Source organism: Channa argus, chromosome 9 (assembly GCF_033026475.1).
Source record: "Channa argus isolate prfri chromosome 9, Channa argus male v1.0, whole genome shotgun sequence".
Classification (NCBI taxonomy): Eukaryota; Metazoa; Chordata; class Actinopteri; order Anabantiformes; family Channidae; genus Channa; species Channa argus.
The window spans coordinates 23,966,667-23,990,526 of record NC_090205.1 but is presented as its reverse complement, the minus strand read 5'-3'; the positions used below and the strand labels follow the sequence as shown (position 1 = coordinate 23,990,526).

General features: G+C 38.6%; 1 protein-coding gene across 7 annotated transcripts in view; it reads right to left on the bottom strand.

The window, feature by feature from the left end:
* slc4a3 (solute carrier family 4 member 3) overlaps positions 1-23,860 on the bottom strand; it is a 54,360-nt gene that overhangs the window by 13,099 nt on the left and 17,401 nt on the right. For 5 of the 7 annotated variants that reach the window (XM_067516487.1, XM_067516491.1, XM_067516488.1 and 2 more), the window contains exons 3-13: positions 23,405-23,579; positions 22,777-23,027; positions 22,376-22,560; positions 20,037-20,260; positions 9,200-9,342; positions 7,574-7,754; positions 7,229-7,364; positions 2,757-2,940; positions 1,956-2,061; positions 1,397-1,581; positions 37-256 (exon numbers count right to left, since the gene is read on the bottom strand). In XM_067516487.1, the coding sequence (XP_067372588.1) occupies positions 37-256; positions 1,397-1,581; positions 1,956-2,061; positions 2,757-2,940; positions 7,229-7,364; positions 7,574-7,754; positions 9,200-9,342; positions 20,037-20,260; positions 22,376-22,560; positions 22,777-23,027; positions 23,405-23,579 (1,990 nt within the window). Of the gene's footprint in view, positions 1-36; positions 257-1,396; positions 1,582-1,955; positions 2,062-2,756; positions 2,941-7,228; positions 7,365-7,573; positions 7,755-9,199; positions 9,343-20,036; positions 20,261-22,375; positions 22,561-22,776; positions 23,028-23,404; positions 23,580-23,860 lie in introns of those variants that run through there. The other 2 variants (XM_067516489.1, XM_067516494.1) reach the window with 2 other exon arrangements.

Genomic DNA, 23,860 nt, shown 5'->3' with positions numbered 1-23,860 from the left:
TTGGAATAAAGGATCTGTAAATGGTCAGCTGTGCACCTTTGTTGTCCTGCGTTATTCCAGATAAAGAATACTGCCTCTTCAGTTCTCTTTCCTTCCTCTTTTGCAGCATCTGCTTTTGGAAGTCAGCCACCGTCTTCAGGAGGTCTTTGCCCTCCACATCTGAGGGTGGAATGACGATGCTACAGTCCAGGAACTCATTGATACCATTGAGTAGGTCCTGTCTGTCATCAGCAAAGTAGGCCACCTCGTGGAAACTCTACAATAAAACGCAGCAGGATGTCAGTGCTAGAATGCTGCAGAAAGGTCATTCAAGATGAAAGTTGGCCCACAACTTCCTGAAACTAAAAATGTATTTATTTATCTACTATTGTCCTTTTGGCTTATCCTGTGAGTTCAGGGTTGCCACAGTGGATCATTGTCTGCATGTTGATTTGGTAGTTTTTACGCTGGATGCACTTCCTCATGCAACGCTCCCCAATTTCTACCAGGCTTGGACCGGTACTGCGCAGCTGGGGATGGGAAAGGGCTGTTGGGGTTTCAGTGTCTCGCCCAGAGACACTCTGACATATAGCCGGGACTGGGGATTTAACCACTGACCCTGTCACTACCGCCCCCCCAGCGTTACAATATATAGTTAGCCATTTTTTTAGTTACTTTGATGAGGATGATTAGAATATCCTCTGCAGTTTTATCATCATTGTTAATTATTGGAATCGTTTTCTAAACAAAAATCCAAGAAATCTTTAGTGAAAACTTGTGAAAATACATAAATGAGTATTACTTTATAAGGATAACTAAATCTACAACACACCAAAACTATCAATATAGTTGTCTTTTGAATAAGTATGGCAGTAGTTCAGTTGGTGGAGCAGTCGTCCATGAACCAGGTCCTCCTGGCTACAAGTAGAACTGACCCTAGACAAGAAACTGAACCCCCAAAATGTGGGCGACTGTGGCGCAGGAAGGTGGAGGGGTTGTCCACTAATCTCACAGTTTTTGGTTCAATCCCTGGCTCCTCTGGTCACATGTCAAAGTGTCCTTGAGCAAGACACTGAACCCCTGCTCCTGGTGAGTGTTGGCCAGCTAACAACAATGGGTAAATAAAAATTGTCTCTAGTGTCTGCTAAATGACTAACTTTTTTTTTTTTTGTCTTTTGCCGTGAGCTTTCCCGATGCAATCCTTCCTAATTTTATGGGGCTTGGAACTGGCACTGCACAGCTAGGGATGGGGATGGGTGGTTTGGAGTTCAGTGTCTTGCCTAGGGACACTTCAACATGTGATCGCGGAGAGCTGGGTGCAAACCTCCAGTCCTATGGTCAGCTGGGAGCCACTAATTTTAATTGTAATAAATAGCAACATATTCAATTTTTAGGGGGTGAAGAACATCTACAGCACCTTGTCGGACATAAGAGTTGAGAAGGACCGTCCAATCTCATGATAGTCCACATTGGACTGAATGGGACCCAGCAGGACAAAAATAAAGCGGACAGGGACAGGAACCTCCAGCACTGACTCCAAAAGTACAGCCTCACTCAGCCTAACGAAGGCCATGGCTGGCTGCTCCAGGAAGTCAACACAACCTGACAAAAAAAAAAAAAATTACTTTTACACCATGGGTGCACTTTGGCTTAATGTTACAGTCATCATGAGTTTATTCTCCCATATCAGAAAAAAAGAAATCTGCTGCTCTTTAAAATATTTTATCACTGGTTATTTGCTGTTAATGCCAAATCAAGACACAGGGCCACAACATAGGAGCTGCAGAAGTAGGACTTTACAAAAAAGGTCAACAGAACACGAACAAAGTTACACTAAAGTTACTCTTGTGTAATTCAGTTACTTTATTTTGGAGGCCCAGGCTACTGAACAACAAGTAGATTTATCTCTTAGCAGTTGTCTGTTAAAACAAAGAAGAAATCCCTGCAATTTACACACAAAACTTCCCCAAGCTTACCAACTAAAACGATGACAGCTTCAGCATCTTTTGGAATTTTTGTGAGCAGTTTCAACGATCTGGCTGTAGCTGGATAGCTCTCTGGGGGCAGAGGGTGGAGCGATTTCTTGTAAAAAAAAAAAAAAGTGCAAAGATCACAAAAATGTATGTATGAACAAACATATTCTAATGCAATTCACTTTAAACCACATAACTAGTTCCTAATGTTTTAGGAGAATTTTTTTTTTAACAGGCTGCTTGAAATTTGCCAACTTTTAAAGCCATGAGGAACATGAAGTTTTCACAGTTAATGAATCAAGAAGCTTTAACTAGAAGCACCTGTAAGCTGACTAAGAGCATAATTCAACACATGTGGCCCACAGAGGCTTGCTTTGTTGGACTATCCCGATGATTTCTGACCTCATGGAGGGGTGTTTCAAAGAACAATAGCAGGGCCACCACCCTAAAATTGGGACTTTAGTGTAATCATGCTGAAATCTACGTATGTTTGATGCAATTCTCACAATGATTCTTAGAACTTTACACAAACCATACACTTGCAAAAGACAACTTAGCATTGCTTTTATCTCTGTCCATTTAGATAGCTGAGTTCAATTAACCAAGTGGATTCTTGTCAAAACTAGTTCATCACTAACTCGGGCTTAGGGAAATCATATTGTCTGCGTGTAGTTTTTCAGCCATGTCCCAGTCTATCATCACCCATATGTCATGTCTCAGCTTCTCAGACTTCTCAGACTTCCCTTACACAAAGTGTAAGGGAAGTGTGAAGAGTAAAAATAAAGAAAAGGCACTGAAACTTACAAACAGGGTGACAAACACGTCTTGTTTGGGGTCATACAGTGGTCCCTTGTTATCCTGGTGTTCGTCGTGCTCTTCATCCACTATTGATGAATTCGTGTCCGGGACATGGTTATGATTAAAGCTGCCGTGAAGACTGCTGGATGAGTGGTGGCGGTGAAAACGGTGTTTGAAATCACTCGGGTGGCTGTGAGAGGGAAGAAAAATGATAAGAAAGTTCAGCCTTGCTAGAAAATTTGTAACAATGTGCTTTGAGCTGATGATTATGTTAAGAATGAAGTTGATGGGTATTAGTCTCAGGAAGCAAAATAATCTGTAGTTTCTCTGCTCCTAAGACTTTCTCAGGGTCTACATATAGAGAAAGACAAGCATCCACACTCACATTTACACCTAAATTTGGGCAATTTACCAATTAACCATTCCGTTAATACATGGATGTCTTTCGACAAAAACTGGAGGGCCCAGACAAAACCCCACACAAGCACAGGAAGAAGATGGATCGGATTTCAATGCATGACTTTCTAGATGCAAGGCAACAGCGCTAACAGGACAGGGCCACCAGAGTTATACCTGTAATCCCATCCATGTTTGCACCAAATTTGCCGCCCATAGTTGCTTAACCATTTAAGACATTAAATCCATCATAGTGGTGCTAATGAAAATTTTTGAACCAAATTTGGTGCCCATTTACTTTGTTTTTCTTTTCTGAATTATTGACAATGTTGATCTATTGATAGTTTTGGATGAAAAAGGTTTAGCTCACATCTGCTCAGTTTTCATGAAGGCCATTATTTTGTCAGCTATTTTCCAGGTCAAGAATGAACAGTTAAAATATTGCCGTGTTCAAATATCTGAAACTGGAAGATATTGCTTTCACTGATAGAAGTCCAGTTTAAACTTACAAAAAAAAAAAAGATAAAAAAAAGAAAACTGCAGAATAATTTAGATTCTAGAAATGACCTGCACAGCTGGGATTTTTGCTCGCCTAATCCATCTTTTGTTCGTCACACAGAGCTTTAATTCATACATGAGAAATGCTGTGTATAAATCAAAAAAGCCTTGAAAAGCTAATTAGAAGGCTGTAATGAGGAAATCTGAGCGGACACTGTCTCTTTTCCAAACCTAATAGCTGCATTAGAACGTCACTAAAACTAGCCGGAGACTTATCTCTGCTGGGTTGTTATCTGCACTTATGTGCACATGTGGGTAAACACGATTCTCTCCCAATAATTTCATATCATAGCAGCCAGTTTTATTTTCATTACATCATTGCCACTGATTACATCATCTCACTCATTAGGGCCTACATGGATCAATAATATCCAAATTGGAAGCAGCAGCACCCTGAGACAAAAGAACGAGGTGTGACAATGAAGTGAATTGTGCTTGAGATGTTTCCAGACAAACTTAAAAGAGCTGTGAATAAGCGATGAGCTAAACTGTAGCTGCATGTGTTTCTTTCCACATCATAAATCTGATATCTCAGACTGGTGATGACTCTAATGATACAGAGTTATTTTCCCCTGTGGAAGGAGCCAGTGACATGCTGGGAATTTATGTGGAAAGGCTGTAAAAGATGGAATGAAAGCATGATGGGCCTGCTTTGAAGAATGTCCACTGGCCAGCTTATTTTTTTTGCGCATCTGCTGTGCTGCTTTATGAGTGTGTGTGCAAAATCCCTCTTTTTTACATTGGGCTTAAGGTAAACAGAAACTTTGGTGAGCACACTGCTAGTAATATCAAATGATTCTTATTGGCTCCATCTACCTGTTAATGCCGTAAACTATAGACTGTTTTAAACCATACTTTGCCTCTCAGTGTATTGCATTTGCATCCCACCTGGTTTCTGAGAAAGGTGAGGCTGATGTAAACGTCATTTGTTTTGCATGTATTTGGCTATAAAATGTTCTATTGGACAATTTTAAATTTTGACCTGGTGGCTACACTAGACGAAAAACCTAGAGGCCAGAGGATTATCCATTAGTACAACTCATCTGATGAGTCATGTTCCCCTTCATGTCAATCTTGCTGGTGGTACCAGAGGAAAAGTCACACAGCTGTTATTCATTATGAATGAGACCTGGCATTACAATTATGTTTCCTTGTGTGTGTAACCTTGAATTTGTAACTTGATGGATTATAGAAAAAAATAAATAAATACCTCCACTCTACCAGCTCCTTTACATTTTGTCACAAGCTGAGTCTGTGATGCACCTCCTACTACAGTGTAAGGCTTCCTTGTCGTATTGGGCAGTATTGGCAGACACCATTCACCTGGGGCTTCCTGGCCATGAATACTAGCGTGTGATGCCATTTGGTCCCTTATTTCCAAAGATGAAATTCACCTTTGATTTGCTCTTTCCTTTTTGTTGGTTTTACTTTTAACAAATTCCACCTATTGTATGATATACTTTATGATAACCTTTCCTTGGACTCCTCCTTGGCAAAGTCCGTGAGCCAGTTTGTGACAGTTTACTTCAATTGAAGGAATTTTAAACAAAATTGAGGGAACATGACTCTAGCTTTTTTATCATTAGATGTGGAACTACAAAAAGCTCTCTTTATAATGGTAAAATGAATCATGATGGCAACATACATGGTGTTGTTGGCATTGCTCATCATCCCTGGTTATTCCGTCTGACAGCTGACATTTAGTTGTTTTTAGCGGTTTTTCCCACCATTACGCAACTCTAAAACAATCTATAATGCTCTGTGTGAAGAGCACACCATGTGTGTTACATCAGTTTAGCTGTCAATTTAAGTGCAAATCAATAAATGGGAATGACGAGTTGGCATCACATGGTATTCATTTGACTGTATATGTAGCAGAGCCCAGAATCTGATTAACTGGGGTAACTGGTGTTTTGTGAACACACAGAAAAAAGGTGATCAGCTGAGAAGATTTCTGTCCAGTTCTGGTCACTAATGCCCTAAATCATTAGCACCAGTTTAACAACATCACACCCAATAGTTTCCAACAACACCATCGACCCTGATACTAGGAGTGGCTGACTGGGCTGGCCGGAAAGAACCTGCTCATGCAGAAACAACAACACACCAACAGGGCTTGACCATGTTAACAAGAAGAAAATGATTAGAATGAAGATACCCAGACAGCATGATGTTTTCCTTCCTTTCAGATCTCATATTCAAAGCTCAAACCAAATATATTAGACATGTCTAATTGTTTTATTTATTTTTTACATCTGGTATTAACAACGTTCACAAGTTTTCACAAAGCCTCTAACATTCTCCTTTTCAACCCCAGTCTTATGTAATCAGAATCAGATTAAAACACCCACTACTTGTTTATGTTTTATATTAAAATCTGAAGGTTTTAAGACCCCGTGCAGATATAGTACAGTCTTGAAAGTTGCAAGTAAACCATAGCAAAGTGCACAAGAGGTTGAGCCAAGTCTTGTAAAATGTCACTTTTGGAAATTCCCTTGCTCAGGTCTCCTAAGCTACGGATTCCTAACAACTTCCACTACAGAATAATGATTAGTGAGGAGAAGGAGGTTAGGATTCGGTTCCTCATGTGGACATACTCACAATCCATGCTTACAATGTCAACAAAGCTGCATCTACACTCCCAGACGGTAATAGGTGTGGTAATTCTTAGATAAAGAAAAAAAACTGAATCTGGAATAATTCAGTTTTCAGGGCCTGTATTATGAAACAAATGTGACAGGATAGTCAACCTTACATCCAAATAGTTGATGTTGCCATGGTAAAAAATACCACAACCAAAACTTTAGAACTTAGTTTAGTTTAAAATTCATTACTATAATTTGAATTAAACAATGCATCTCCACTTTGGTTATAAAAGAGACTTGTAGTAAATGGATAAGGATCCCGTAGTTGAACCAAAGTGGTGTCAATGTGGGGATTGACTGGCTTGCTCACACAGCAAGCTGCAAACATGGTCAGGATTAACTGTCTTCCCATGGTGAGCTTTGTCCACCGCAACATTAATACTTGTAACTTCACTTTTGTGACGTTGGCTAATCATATTAAGCAAGAAATCAAACAAAATTCGGCTCTGTATTCTTGCTCACGAGATTTTCTTATGACCTTTCCAATTAATTCACTCTATTTTTAATTTTCAAGTTTGTCACACACTCTTCTTAGGAGCCCAGGGAACTAATCTCAATGCTAAAATGGAGTAAATTATGGGACCTCTAAATTCAAAAACAAATTTCCATCTACTGAAAAAAAAGCCCTTTACTGAGCTCTATTATAAGATGTCATGATTTTCTGTAAAAATGTTTGTAAAGAGCGTGTGTTTTCATTTCTGACCATCTAAGAAGGCCACAAAATACTTTCCACCTGTTCCTATACTCAAAGTATTTAGTAAAAAACTACTATAGATTTTGGTCTTTAGATTTACTTTTGCAGTGCCAGAATAAAATGTTAAGAACGTTGTTTTAAAATTGCTCTAAATATTGACATTAGTGTCAAAATTGGATCCTGACCTGTGTTTAAGAAGCAGAGCCCGTAAAACGCTGGGTCTGTCCTCGGCTCTGATCTGGTCAGAGATAATCATCGTCTCTACCACCAGATGAGCGATGCCAGGCAGAGAGTTCTGCTCGAGGTCCAGAAGGATGGCACCTGAGGAAGAAAGGTAAGAGTGGCTAGTAGTCTGTAAGTTGATAAGGAGAAATTGTTTTTAAGATTTGATTTTTATTTCTATTTCAATTGAAAAAGAGTCAGATTTGTCCCACTTGTCCTGCTTTATCCTGTGTGGATTTGATTTTATCTGCACATGTTAACTAATGACCCATAAGAAAGTACAGTGAGCATCTGCTGAAGCTTTCTACCATTGGTGATGGTGCGACGAAGCTCCAGCAAGCTGCGGAAGGAGAGTGAGGCCACATGAGGTTTGCCCCAGCGGTCCGTCTCCTCTTCCACGTCCTCTTCAAACTTGATCCAGCGAGCCCGCTCTTTCCAACGCATCTCATGGTCCTTCTCCACAATCAGCTCATTCAGCTCCACGAACAGCTGAAGATGAATGAGGGTGGATACTTAAACAGACAATTTCATATGCAACCGTCAAACAAGTTGCTAAAATAGCTCAATCGAGCTTCTTTCACCAGATTCAAAGTAGACATTCTCCTTAAAATCTCCCCTGAATGAAATTTGTTGAAGATGTTACTTTACATTTACTTAGAGAAAGAATTAATGCTAATAGTCAAAGACAGTTAATCCAGTGACACACACATTTGTGTGGGCCAACTAATAGCAGTGGTTTGGACTAAACAAAGAGTAACCGAATAGTTTGGAGGGACATCCTGTTACAGTCCACACAGAGATGATATTTGATGAAATGTTCTCAGAACAACCAAACAACTTTAATTTGTGTTTTGTGCCATTTCCACAGTCAAACTGAGGTGAAATCATTTTATAGTTCAGTCAAGTCTGGTGACTAGCCACAAAGTTGATGAAGACGAATGTGCTTAGGTTGCACGCCAAGAGCTTTAAAGCTATGATTACAGCTCAATCTTTCTATGTTAACACTGGATCAGCGATGGTGAATTGTGAGGGGTCCTTTTTTTACCACCGACTCCTTTAGCCTCATTGACATGGTCCAATGTGCCCAACTTTTCTCTGCTTTTTATATTCCGAAGATAATATATCATTCAGATCATTTAGAATGGAGTGAGTTAAGTCGGAAAACTGTTGTATGATCTAAAAAGTTAAAATGTAAACTTTTTTTGGAGATGAAGTCTTTAGAGATGCTGCATCCTTCCTGCTAAAAAAGGAGGGACCATCCTGACTTGTTATCAGCACACAGTTAAAAAGTATTTGAGATGCTTTGGTGAGTGCGTCTGTAAAGGCTCCATTAACACCGAACAATAAATATAAACAGGTTTTGACGCAACATATCCATCCATAGAACATATTATTTATTTATTACACGGGTCAGTAGTAAGAGTCCAGGTGCTAAGAGTCCGGCAGGCTGACCAGACCTGTCACCTACTAAAAACTGTTGGAATATTATGAGGAAAAATACATTTTAAGGAAGCCCCATAGTGTTGAGCAGCTAAAATCATAAAGGAAGAATGAAAAAAAAAAAAATTTAATACTAAAGCTAAGCTCAAAACCTAAACTGAAAACTAATTGATCATCTGACCCCCTAAGAGAGCTGTAAGTGAAGACGTGATGTAACAGTGGGGAACATGACCCTGTTCCAATTTTTTTTTTTTCCAATCTGTTCTTGACCTCAAGTTTAAAATTAACGAAGGGACGTTTTTTTGTAAGCAATCGCAATGATCAGTTTTATCATTTTATATGCTGGTTTAGTAATATTCACAATCACAGACTTTTATTTACATTTGTGCACATCACCCTAAGTTATCTGGAAATGGGGGTGGAGATTATTTGTTGCCTTTAAATTAAAATATATAGAAGTTATTGGGGGAAAAAAAGAGATGTGTGTTGCCAACCTCATGAGTTTTCTTTACTGCAGCTCTTTTCTTCTTCTTCAGGCTGGATAGTGGTGTGGAACTGTTGGTCCGCGTCATCTGACATCTTGACGACTTCTTAACAAGATGACGTCTTACCCCGGGGTTGTCCTCAAATCTGTGACCTAAACAGCCACAAGCACAGCCACAAGTCCAAAAGTAAAAGGTCAATATTACTAAGTTGTCCTAGTTCCTAAACAGTTCCTAAAAATTCTCTATTTTGGACAGTGAACACATCATGTAAAATCATCCTTTCTAGTTTCAAGCCAGAAACAAAAGGTAAACATGTAGCTTGCTAGTGGTAATGTATGTTTCCCAGAACATCAGTTTTAAAAAAAAATACATTTAATTTCCTTTAATTTCCATGAAGATAAATTATTTTATGCTGATTTTGCTACATCCAAAAAGTCGACTCACATGATTTATGCAATAAATAATTTTGTTGGTATTAATTTAACAATTATCTTTCTCAAAGTTGCAAATGCAGATGAGCCTTATCTGACATTTCTCCTTTTTGATGGCAGAACATGGTTTTTCATTACTACACTTTGACAAGCAAATTCTCCACAACTCATGCTTAAGTTATGGCACAGAGTTTGGTTTATTTTAGGTCAGACCTAGGGAAAAGTTAATTAGCATTAGCATTCAGCGTGAAATTGCTGCCAACCAGTCAGACTGGCCAGGGGCTTTTTTAATAGTTTCGCACAAGCAGTCAGATGTAAGCAACTGGGAGGTCGAGAGAGGACGTGTGTATCCTTGTGCATAAAGTGCAACGAATGTATGTAAGTGTGTCTTCCTCAGGGAAAAAGGGGAAGATAAAGGTAGGTTGTATTTTTTTATGCAGAGACTCCAAAGAGAACAAACTGACTTGTCTGAATTGCTCCAGCTGATTTTTCTTAAAACTGGGCAGGGCATTGATGAGCAAGCAATTAGAAGTGAAAAGGATTTATTTTGACCCTTCTCCTCTTTTTTAGCTGGTGTCTGACTTTGTATAAAATCTTTAATGTATTTGAGAATGGACAAAACCGAGTGAATCTCTGAGTATCAATAATTTCAAACAGTTTCAAGGGATGATGTGCACAAATGTGAAAGTGTGACCTTCCATTGATTTATTTGTAGTGAGGCAAAAGCCAAACCTCTTAGTTTTTCTCTTGGATGGGATTTGAGCAGCCTCAGGATCACTTCTGATTGTTCACTTGAGTCGATGATCTGAGGAGGTCTGCTAAACTATTCCCGTGTAATCAGCCAAATACTCATCTAGTCTTCATTCCAGAAATCAGATAAATGGCTGGAGTTATTAAAAATGAGTTTACTATCAAATATCATCATCGTATTTGCTTGCTGAGCATTTTATGTTTATTCATATTTCATATTCATCTGATTTCATTTCGTAATTCTTTGTGGTTTTGGTCTCCAACTGCAAAATCTGATTTGCAACATATTAATGTTCCATCTTTTCATATCAAGCTTCAATTTGATTAAAACAACTCCTTTTATCATCAAGTGAAAATCATTTGATGTATTCTGTAACTGCAATATACAAGAGTCCAAAGAGCATAATATGTTTGTGTTTCCTTACTTTGAAAATAGTTGATGGTCCATAAGTACCATTGTGGTTCTGTACTTGGCTGGGCAATATAAACGTTGTGTACACTTACTGAGGTATAATATTCATGATAAGAAAACGAGAAACTTGAGAATTGATAATCCAAATCATACTAGAAGAACAAATGCAATTCTGACCTTTTGCAATGCAGTTTTTAACATCAGACAATCTACAGCAAACTCAGCAAAGCTGGTTAAGTTATTGTTTTGATAGAACACATGAGTCATGGAGACGAATGCTCCATAAGAAGAAAATAGAAATGAAGCAGCCACAACAGCTTTAAAAAGCAGATAAATAGGGTAAGAAGACACTGGTGTAATTTCCAAAATGCAACAGGGGTGACTGGTGTTGTTGCACAAACAAGAATTGGAAATACTGTATAATACAATCCAATCCAAAGGGACTTTTAAGAAAGGAAAGGAATAAGAATTTGAATTAGCATATCATAATAGCTATCAATACTGGGGGCCTATTGGCTCAATGGGTAGAGCATCGGGTGGGACGCAGAAAGTCATGAGATAAAATCCCACCCCATCAGACGTGACCCCACACAACCATCAACGGCCACCTTTGTGCTGGTCCTGAGCCCGGACAAAATGGGAGGGTTGTGGCAGGAAGGGCATCCGGTGTAAAAAACTAGTGCCAAATCAATGTGCAGAACACATTCTGCTGTGGTGAACCCAGAGGGGACGAGCCAAAAACCGTTGAATACTTATCAATAGTGACTGATACAAAATGAACCACTTTGCATGTAGAAATTACAACTATGTAGAGTATATCTATCTTTCAATTGATAGGTCTATGTATATTGTCTATGTCTATTTTAGAGACTTTTCAAGTTTCATTTGCAGTCATGGCAGCTGACAACCCCCAGGTGGTTTTGTCTTCAGAATGTGAAATACTCTACATACCCATTTAAGCTCAGGACAGAGCAATGCAGAACTTTCCAATTATTGTGAGAGTGAGCAAACTGCTGAGCTTAAGAATGCCAAATGGCCCAGAAGACCACCAAAAGACAATGGTGGGAACAGAAGAATTATCAATCTGCTGATGAAAAAAACCTTTCACAACACTGAGCTGCTTTTAAAAAGAGTAATTCAAATAAGTGCATTGATTCTGTGAGAGGAGCATGAGACAGAGGATAGAACAATGCAGCTAAACACCTTGTAGACAGTGTAGAGTTCTGTGAGGCAGCACCAAGGCCAAGCTGAAATTTGAGCTATATACTTTATGTATATATATTCTCAATAAATACTTAATAAAACAATAACTTAATATAAAAATATATAATAATATATACAACTTTGGGCTTTATTTGTAACAGTTGCCACCTTCTTAGTTTTGCATGATAATGGGCTAATATTTGTAAGTAATATTTGTAAGTAAGATTGCAAATCTGCAAAAGTTAGGGGACGTCCCAGAATTAGACATCCCAGAATTTTCAGGGCAGTTCAATAAAATGTTGTCATTTTCTGTAGTGCCACCAAACCATGACAATTATTAACCTGGGAACATTCAATACCTGTGAAGAAATTTCTATATTCCGATCAACATTTCCGATCCTAAAATGACTGAAATATAATAGAAACACACACTCTCATGTGCCCTGTATTATTTGTATTAGTTGGCAGAAACTAGTACAACTCATTATAGTATTGTATAATAGTATCAATCAGTTACTTTGCATTATTAGCATGAAACAGTGAAGCTTACTGTACTAAAACATTAGCTGTGTGTTTGTAGCTTTTAAATAAGGAAATCAGGATCAATTCCTAGTTGTAGCTTTTATAAATACAGGATTTAGCAACCCGTGCTGCTAGGTAGTGCAGGAAGATCACCTCAATATGTTTTCTATTGCACAGTGCAAATGTTTCTAACTCCAAATAAGGTTAAAAATAGCAGAACCACACAATGTTAGTCAATGAAATGTGTTTTTCCGTTCTAGCTGTGGTGGAGCATGAAGCCAAATGGGTGACACTGAATCAATTGGAAAGCAGGACACGGCAGCAGTCAATTCGCTCAATACCATGGACACTACTTTGTTTGTGGGTATGAATCAACCTCATATTGCCATTAATTAAGCAGTGGGCTAAACGATCAGTGGAACCGAGTGAATGCCCATCCATTGGTCATCTGTGTAAAAACAGAATAAAATACTCATCCTTTCCCTGGTGATGGCATCAAACCACCAAAAGCTTGATTTTTAACACTGTCAAATGTTCTTGATTTAAAGCCATTCATTGAAACTGCAGAAATGTAACGCTACTCATCAAAAGGTGACTCCACACAGAAAAGACAACCATCCACAACTTACGGATAGGCTCCACTGGTGACCCAAGCTGAGTGTGGATTGACTCAAGCAAGTCATAATCATCAAAATCTAAAACAAATTCTTCAAAGTCTTCAAACCCATCCACAATGGATAAAGAGCTGTGGTGTTCAAGTTGGTGCTGCATTGGAGTGCCAAAGCCTTTCTGCACACTGCGCCGACGGTCTGGTCCATGGTGGTCCATGCCAAGCTTCTTATCAGAGGTCCCATGTCCCTGGTTATCCTGTCCCTCAACGTCTGTCATCTCTGCGGTCGGTGCCTCCTTCTATCCCCCTGTCTCCTAGTGGACACACTGCTCATCCAGGGCTTCCTTGAACACTTAAATGCCGTTGTTTTTCCTTGCTCACTGTTTTAAGAAGCCTGTCTCCACGTGCTTGCCTCTTCGCATTGGCTGTGAAAAAGATGTATGTCAAAACTGAGCTCTTAAGCACGGTAGCACCCAGAAACCCCCCCCAAAAAAATCAAGTTTTAGAACACTGTAACGTTTATTTTAACCGTCTAGTCCAAAAATATAAGTCACAAGTACAGAAGGAAAATCTTCAATCTTATAAAACCCTTTTTTTCCAAACAAAATGTAGAATTTGAACCCCACCAGAAGTGCCCTGCTGAATCCACAATCAGAAATATGGGTAGATGGTATAAACATCCCACTTTAGCTCCAACTCCAAAAATCAAATATTGATAAGGGATGGTCTGCTTTGTCAGCTGAGTGGTAGTGCCACCCTTTTTAGTGACGTCCACTGCAAATTGATCCTTGTGGCTGTTGGGAAACCAGCACAAGAGCTGATGGCTTTTGTTTCCATAGTTTCTCCATCACTTTGCAGCCATGTGATGGTTCCTTACCATTATAGGGTAAAGGTTGGTGTCTCTACTTGAAACAATTTACACTGAAAAAGCAAATCTCCAGTATATGTCACACAGAAACATGCAGAATTGTAAACCGAGAACTGAACCAAAGTGACGCGTAGAGAGAATAATAGAATAAACTGTAGAAATCAGCTCCAGCACTCTGCTTAGTGAGATACCATGGTGCTAATTACCAGAGCGAGCTGCACCAGTCCTCTTCCTGCATCTCCATAGAAACCATGTGTCCCTTGAGGTCCTGTGGTCTGACTGGTTTACAGCAGGTGCACCAACTAAACCAAACCCCTCATAAAATCATATGCATGATTTATTAGTGCATAGCTCACTAGTTTTATTTGATTGCATGCATGTGTGTACAAGTCTTTACTACATGTTTGTTCAATGTTGTTATGAGGACAATTCTGCATTGTTTAGACATTTGGTTCGGTCTCATAACTTCGTTTTAGGGTTCAGGTTAGACGTGTATTTGGGTCTTCTTTAGGATAAGGGGCTTTAAATGAGGTGGGGAGCAGTTTTGGGCCAGTGAATCCATTATATCAATGAGTGAATAGTCACAACTATAGAGAAGTACAGTCCTGTACTACACAAATGGAACAGGGACAGCAAGGGATAATTCAGATTTTTCAAAACTGAAAATCTTTTCATCCTTAAAATATTACTTCTAAAACACATACGACCCCAATTCAAAAAAGTTGGGACAATGTGTAAAATGTCAAAAAAACAAAACAAAAAACTGAATGCAATGATTTGCAAATGTCATCAACCCATACTCTTCTTCTAACAGCTGTCTGCAAACATCTGGGAAGTGAGGAGACCAGTTGCTTAAGTTTTAAGAGAGGAATGCTATCCCATTCTTGTCTGATGCAGCATTGTAGCTGCTCAACAGTCCTGAGCTATTGTTGCCAAAATGTACGTTTTATGATGTACCAAATGTTTTCTATTGCTGAAAGGTCTGGACTGCAGGTGGGCCAGTTCAGCACCCGGACTCTTCTCCTGCAAAACCATGCTGTTGTAATGGATGCAGTATCTTTTGATTATATTATATACTGTAGATAGTGGGATCTTCAAAGTTTTCACAATTTGTTCGACAATTTTTTGATGCAGTTTGTTGCAGATTGGTGAACCTCTGCGACCTCTGCAACCTCTGCCTCTCAACTGTGAACAGTTGAGAGGCAGGCCTTTGCCTCTTTGAAATGCTCCTTTTATACTCAGTCATGTTACTGACTTGTTGCCAATTAATCTAATTAGTTGTCAAATGTTATTCCATTTGTTTTTGATTTGTGGCAATTACTTTTACAGCCTTTTATTGCCCCTCTTCCAACTTTTTTGAGATGTGCTGCTGCCATCAAATTCAAAATAAGCTAATATTTTCCATGAAATGGTAAAAGGAGGTTCAGGATTATATTTGGACCTATAAAGACATCCACATTTTTCAGAGCTCTCAAACCTGTTACAATCAATGCCAATGCTGTGTGTGAACTGTTCTGCCATCACTGTGTTTGAAACTGTCTATGAGGACTTCGTTCATAGTTACTGCTAAAGGCAGTGGCCTTGATTCACTTTAAGACCTCACACCTAAAAACAATACTTTTTTAATAAAAACACAGATAATGTACAAATTAGCCTGAATGGAAGGTGCAAATAGGGTGGAAGTGGTATCACAGTGGTATTTACAAATCTAATTGTTTGGAGTGAGTCTGGGTGCCCTGTTCTAGATTAATCCTAAACAGTTAATGATTACACTGCTCTGGTAAAGCAGGAAAGGCCAGAGGCAGGGTCGCTGCTGAAGGGGAATCGACTGCCGCCTCTGCTTATTAATGCCCCTGGATGCTGGGATACAAAGTGGTTACGCAAAGTTTTGCCTCCCAGTCTCTCTCCTCTGCTCCTTCCGTAACTTTTTTCCTTTATGTTCAGTCTAAACACTGAACTCTGTATTTATCAGTGTTATTTGACAAGGAGAGGTGGATTTAAGCTACTTTATTTAATAACTGAAATGTTTTTAATTTATCCAGAGTCTGAATGTGACAATTAAGGTAAAAGAAAACATGATAAAAATCGAATTTATTCTTAAAAGTGCACGTGTTAATCACTTCCAGACATTGCGAGGGGAGAGTAATTTCTCTGTCCTCCATACTTTGTATCATTTTGTTGGAAAAATATTTTTAGCTGTGTTGGTGGGAGCCAGTAAAGATTTGGGATTGGCTTCATCAGACAAAATGTGTGGGTTGCCTGTGGTGGAATGAAGCCATAGGCAGCAGCGAGCAAAACCTGCAAAATCAGTGATGGCAAAAGAGTGAACGTTGCAAAAATTGATTTAATGAAAAAAATGCTGTTCCAATACCGATGGCATTAAATTAGGCTTCATGGTAAACACTTCGCTTATTTCTTATACATTTAGTTAATCCAAATATATTGCCTTTAAAAACAGAGCACTTCTTGTCATACTTCAGGTGAATAAATCTTCCAAATATTACTTTGTATGGGTATATGAGATAAAACTATTTAGAGAACTAGAGAGCTAAAATGGAGTAGGACATATTTAGTTGGGCTACTGCTGAACTACTTTTAAAAAGTACTTTTTCTACATCTGTTAGAGAAACTCATCCGTTAAAATATCACCTAACAATTTAGTCGACCAACTATTTATTGAGGTCAATGGTGGATAGATTGGCCAATGTTTATCCACCTAACTGGGATGATGAGAGTTTTCTTTATCACTTTTTTGTCTAAGATGCCAAACATGGCAACACATGATCTTGTCCTGGTGGGTGACTTAAATTGCGCATTGTCCACTGTCCAAGATTGTAGTTCATTAAAAGGAGTACCTATATCCAAATCAGGAAATCTGGAAACCTACGGAGTTCTGGACGTTTGGCGTTTTCGTAACTCTAAATCACGGACATACTCATTCTTTTCCTCGGCCCATAGTAGCTTCTCGCGTATAGACTACTTCTGCTTGACAAAAAAATCCCTCCCCTTGTAATGGACTCGGACTATAAAGCTATTGTTATATCCGACCATTCCACTGTGACACTGTATATTCCGGTTCCTAACAAAAGATCTAAATATCGTCCCAGGAAGTTCAACTCACTACTCCTCACGGACCAGGAGTTTGTAAGATTTGTGAAATCTGAGACTGAGTTCTTTCTAAGTGTCAATCAAACACCAGGGATCTCACCCTCATTAGTCTGGGAACCTTTAAGTGCATACCTTACAGGACAAACCATCTCAGATACTGCAAAGCAAAAAAAGGAGATCACTGAAAGACTTAATAACCTAGAAGACGAAATATGAACATTAGATTTAATATGTATAATATGCCCTATTCCAGAGAGGTTGAAACAGCATCTCTTACTACAAATGGAATATAACTTGATCACAACTAAGCAAGACGAGTGCTTAATCCGAAAGTCACGCTTCTTAACATTTGATCTCAGTGAAAAAACAGGGAAACTCCTATCTAATCAGCTGTGTCAGCGAACAGCTAACCAAACAATTTCAGAAATAAAAAATGATCAGGCATGAAGTGTACTGATAACTTATTATGATTAAGCAATACTTTTTTATTTTTTAAAATCAATCTACAATTGACATCCTGACCCAATGCTCTACCACTGAACCACCGAGCTAACCACCAGAATAGCTTTTTAAATATTCTGTATAATTCATCATTGTCTGATATTCCAGACGTAATTGTCTCCCTTGATGCTGAAAAAGTATTTGACAGGGTAAAATGGGATTTTCTGTTTTATACATTTAAAACGTTTGGATTTGGTCCTGCATTCATATCGTGGATTAAAATAATGTACTCGTTTTCACTAGCTGCAATTCAGACAAATATAATCTATCACCATTTACCCTACTACCATTGGTCTAAGGCATAAATCTGATATTAAAGGGGTCTATCTTGGGGGATCAGAACATAAGGTCTCACTTTATGCATTTTGACTTGGGTGAGATATCTGACTACAAAGTCAACTTACAAATAAGCAAATTAATGCCAATGACAAATTACACAGAAAAAGTCTCTAAATCAGTTCCATTGAAGTTTAGTCCCCCCAAAATTTTAATATCTGGAAATATGGATTACAAGTAATTATGCTGCTCCTACAAGGCAAATTAGCAACTTCTACTGTGTAGAAAACTTTGATTTTGAACGATGGGAATTGTTGCCTCTTTGGGTAGAAAGATAAATGTAATCAAAATCAATATACTTCAGAAATGTCTGTGTTTATTCTAGTGTGTCCCAGTTTTTCTGACTAAATCCTTCTTTAACAATTTAAATACCCAAATTTCTTCCTTTATCTTGAATAAAAGACAGGCATGGATCAGGAAAAGTGGAAGTAAGTACGGAAAATTATTTCAGTTCATTTGAACAGTTGGTGCAAAAGTTTAACATCCCTAACTGTCACTTCTACAGGTACCTGCAGCTTCTCCTTACTCTTTACCTGTATCACCCTCTTCATCTTTTTTGGATGCCATTTATAAATGTAAGCCAGATATAAAGAAAGGCATAAGTATAATATATGAGATGGTAAATGGATGCAATTCGACACTGACGATGCTCCAAAGTAAATGGGAGGAAGATTTACAAGAGGACATATAAACACAAAGTAATTCAATTTAAAATTTTTCATCGTTCAATTTAAAATTGTTCATTCTCAGGCCAATCTGATTGTCTTCTGTTCCCTCCTTGCCAGGTGGATGATTCTGCTTGAATGGAAAGAAGCATTGCTACCAGAGTCTAGCCTTTGGATTAAAGAAATCATCGATTACATGTATTTAGAAAAGATTAGATACAGTGTAAAAGTGATCCACTAAAACATTCTTAAGCATTTTGTAACCTTTCATAACTTACTTATTGAAGCAGAGCTACTTGATTTATAATTCACTCTCCTACCTCCTTCTGTGCTGTTGACAACGCCAATCTAAATAGTTAGTTATATATTTTTTAAGATTTTAATTCTGTTCTTCATTTTTTCATTCTTTTTCATTTCTTTTATTTAATCTCCCTTGTGATGGTTATGATTGTGTTTATTATGCTACTTACTGTGTACTCTATTGTCTGGCAAACATGTTCTAGGTGTATTGTATTGTATTGTATTTATACTATTTATGGATTTGGTCAATAAAAAAATACTGAAAATAAAACGGACCAATACCCAAGTCAAACACCATGTGATCAAAAAGTTCTTTTTTTTTACATTTATTTACCTATTTAAAATATATTTGTTGTAAGTATTACTGTAAATGTGATCTTCATGTGCTACTGTTTTAGAACTAAAATAGGCTTGTAACCACATTTAAACACAGCAGCTGTCTTTCTGTCTTTCACATCAATCAAGTTAACAACAACAGCCTGACAACCAAGCTGTTTATACAGTGTGCAGAAAATGTCTTTTCTTCACACTATTGTTTTCTCACATCAAATATTTAAAATCTACATATTGTTCTGTCCCCTTCCCTCTGTTTCTTTTGGTCTCTTTCTCTGACCAAAACATTTCACTAAACCCTGTTCACCATCACAGGGTTGCTCCATCAAAAGCTGTATAAGGCAAACAGCGCTTAACAATCAAAAAGAAATACAACCACACTGACACACATATCTCAGGTTCATTTGTCATGTAGCCCCACCCTGATGTTAATTAAGCAGCAATATGGACTCATGCACAAAGGAGTTTTTTAGCCTGATCCATTAAAATTGAAGGACTCAAAAAGGTCTGTTAGGAGGTAATATACCTAATTATTCAGTGCTTGTTTAATGACAGACTCCTGAGTAACAGGCGTCTGGTCTTACAAAGAATGGGCACATTGCATTCCTGTGTCAGAGGTTGGCATGTAAATTGCTCTTATCAATAGTTTCGATAGTTTCCTTCTAAACTGCAAAAGATATATGTCACTTACATTTAAATAGTTAAGGCAAACTAGCTCCTGCCTCACAAACAGAAGATGAATATGAACATAGTGTCAGACTAAATATTGATTATCCAAACCCCAGTGATAAAGAACATAATTCTTACTTTTCATGTCATCCAGATCAGCACTGGCCAACATCTGGGCCTCAGCCTCATCAGTTGGAATCTGCTGGTAACCGATGATTTCCAAAGCGGTCATACTGCCAATGCAGATCCTGTCACGCAGGTCATAGTTGCTCCGTTGGGCACCCAGTAGGCGATGGTGAATAGGCTTTCTGCAGAACCAGCGGGTCATGGTTGAATTTGAGGAATCAGACCCAGTGGGGACGCTGTCAGGGAACAAAGATAGATATCAGTAAAATTAATTGCAAAAAGGAATTTTAAATAAGCCCTAAATAATTTGACAACAGACGGTTTTGCAGTACAACGTGCTGATATATAACAGTAGATAAATTGAAATGTTGGGGTCTAAAATGCTCAGTGTTTCTTAACTGCACTGCCATTACTTCACCAGCAGAGGGATTCACAACACAGCAACAGGCATGGATCTGAGCCTCTGAGTCATCCTCAGCCTGTGATCACTCAGATGCAGCAACACAGTATTGCATGGCTCGGCCATAGTGCACTTCAAGCTGTCCACACATTCACAGAGACAAATACCTGAATCATGATGGAGCCCCTGACCCCTCAGCAAAAACCCGCATGCATAATTCAAAGCACCACCAAATAATTCATATTCTAATGGTTATGCATGTTTGCTGGCCAGATGGGTTTGTCTAGTCTCTGGGATTCAGCTGGAGCCATTAGTGGATTATAAATACCTTAAGAACTTTAGACAGATATTTGATGTTTTTCCTGTGTTTGTATTAAAACATTTGAGTTGCTAATGTAAGGCTGACATGTGTATGTCTAAAAGATACATCATATTCATGCAGTGATTGCAGAAACAGCTTTGAGCTTGTGTCTGTTCAATTCTGTTATTTTGCTGCTTGCATCCCCAGCTGCTGATAGAAACACCTCTCGTGTTAAAAAGTGTTTAACATACATTTGCACATGCTGCGTTCCAAATTTAGAAAGCAAAATAAGCCTTGGAATATTAATTAAATCACCTTTAACACTGTTTACTGCATCAGTTTTCTACTTGTATACCACAACCAGCAAAATACTCATTTCTTACAGGTTCTCAGTGAATAAGAAAAATAGTGCACACTAAACATTGTTTTGCAAGTCCATGACGCATTTATTAAACTGCAGGTAACCATAGCAACGTACTTCTATTTCAAGCTACATTACAAGTTAACACTCTCTGATGAAGTAGGCCGAGGATAATAAAAATAAATTGAAAAAAAAAAAAACTTTCAAGCTATACAGTTGTAGTGATGAACCTATGTGAAAGTAGCCTTCACCTCTGCAATTCCCCTCAGTTCTACAGAAAGGTTTAGCATTTTCCAGCATATTGTTTTACGGCCCAGAAATTGACTTCACTCTCCTAGCTCTAATTGGCCGTGTTTCCTGCCACAGCAGGCAGCTGTTTCCAGCTAAAAATGCTCCAATAAACCCATCGTGTGCCACCAGACAGACACTGTCAGCACTAACAGGGGAACAACTTATAGCATATAACAGCTAAAGATGCAAATGTATTTCTCAGCAGTTGTGAGAGAAAAATAAACATTTTACTTCTTTTTATCAGTTGGTCAGAAAAGTTTTCGGATAAAAGCTAATGTTGCTCCGTATCAGCTGAATGTGTCAATAGGCAATTGTTTGTTAAAATTGTTGCCATATCAACTTTATAAGACAACAATACCTCAGCAGTGTGTTCACACTTTGTTCTGTTGACCTAAGTGGAAAAATGTTCAATTACAGCTGCCTAAACACTGTGTATTGTACATTAAAATGTTGCAAATGTTACAATCAGTAAATTAACTTTTTTTTATATCACCTTATAAAGACAAACAAAAGTATCCACCTCATAGTTTTATGCCTCACAGTGACATTAACCTTTTTTATTTTTGAACACCAAAATCTAATCAGTTCATCGATGGCTCCAAGCTGCACTGTATGTGCCTGTTTTAAAGATATTTCCTCAAACCATTTCTTAACATATTGCATGCAAGAAAATGGGACCGACAGATTCACAGACACAGAAAACCATAATGTCTACGGCCACAGCTGAAGAGCTTATTGTAAGAAAAGCTGAATATTGCGGAATGGAGAAGTGTTATCCAGCAGACACATAGCAACATTAGCATTTACTGTATCTCTACTGATCACTAAGAGCGGTGTTAAATGCTTTGTAAAGATGAATGAACCATTACTATGAGAAACTACTTTCACATTACACATAGTTAATACTATTACAGAACTATAACAATGTGTGTCATCCTCTTGTAACTGATGCATGTATCGTGTGTTCAAAACTAAGCGGACAGCAGCTGTTAGCATACCTGTGGCAGTCCTCCTCGTCTCCAACTACCTCTTCTTTCTCTTTAACAACAGCAACTCCCTCATTGTGAGCAGCCTCCTTTGTAAGAATGACTGCAGCTTTCTTTGATAGATGATCTTCAGTTTCTGTGTGGAAGCTTGTGAGTGGAAGAGGTTCCTCCAAGTCCTCTTGGCTCCCCAAGCTAAACTGATAGGAAGAGGAAGATCAGTGAGAGCAGTGAAATAAGCTTACATGTAGTTATACTGTACCCGGGCTGTCAAAACTACTACGTGTTTTTCTGTGCTAACAGTAAGCGAAGCACTCCTGCACCAATACGTAGTTAACGTAGTTAAGCACCAAACAGTCTGTGTCACTTCTTCACACTAGGGGTTCTATGGCTTTTCTGCCGTCCTTTTTTTTTACCAGTGGTTTGATATCACGTACATCTGTCGACTTGGCAGTCACCCCTAATCCATCAGTCTCAGAATCCGCTTCCTCCTCGTCTACCTCATGGATCGTGGGTGTAACGTTTGAGGGGGGGAGAGAGGTCTTTTTTTTCTTCCGCTTCTTTTTGCACCTTCTCTCTGTGCTGTGCACCCTCTTGCGTAAACGCTGGGGCATGGGCAGGTGGGTGGACAGCGGGTGGTGTGTATGATGAAAGGTGTGTCTGTGATCTGTGTTTAAAACATCAATAATAAAGTCAAAGGTACATCCAGGGACATTGGGACAGTAATGGGATTGTTTTTTTATGTGCATATTTACAAGAAATGTAAGTGTTTAATCATGTATAGTATCTTTTAATTCCCCGTATGAACATGTACTCACAGTATGAATAATAAAAACATACCGAGTAGGTATAAGATAAGATTATGCAGCTCTGAGAGGGTAAGAGTTACATTTACTAATTTGCAAAAGAAAATAGCACCTGATGTTGGAAACAGAAAAGTGAAATATTCTATTTAATAGTAATTGATGCATTTTCCTTTGGTAATAGTTGTTTTGTAATTGTAGGTATATATTATATAACACGGTAGCTGGCAGCTTTGCTTACACTCAAAGTCTTTCTCAGTGTAGTGTCGGCCCATTCTGTCTCCAACCATGGAAGCAGAGTCACCGATGATGTCTCCGAAACGCTCCACAGACAGCGCTCTCTCCCAGCTCTCTTCCTCCTCTTCACCCTCCTGCTCTTCCACAGAGTCTCCCTCATCTTCCTCCTCCACCTTCACCTGATGCAAAAGAGGTGGAAGTTTTTGAGCTTGACAGAAAACAGGGAGAAAGAGTCTGTGACAGCTGATGCAAACACAGTGGTGAGATAAGATATGATCAACGAACGGCCACAATTGCATCTCTTCATGCAAAAAGTAAACACCTGTGACATGAATTTGAAACCTAATGATTACATGAACTGATCCTCTAATTATTGCTTTTAAGTAACTAATGCAATCAGACACTTTATTGCAAAACAGCTCTGCTCTGGCATCAGAAATAGTAGCTACACAGGAATTAG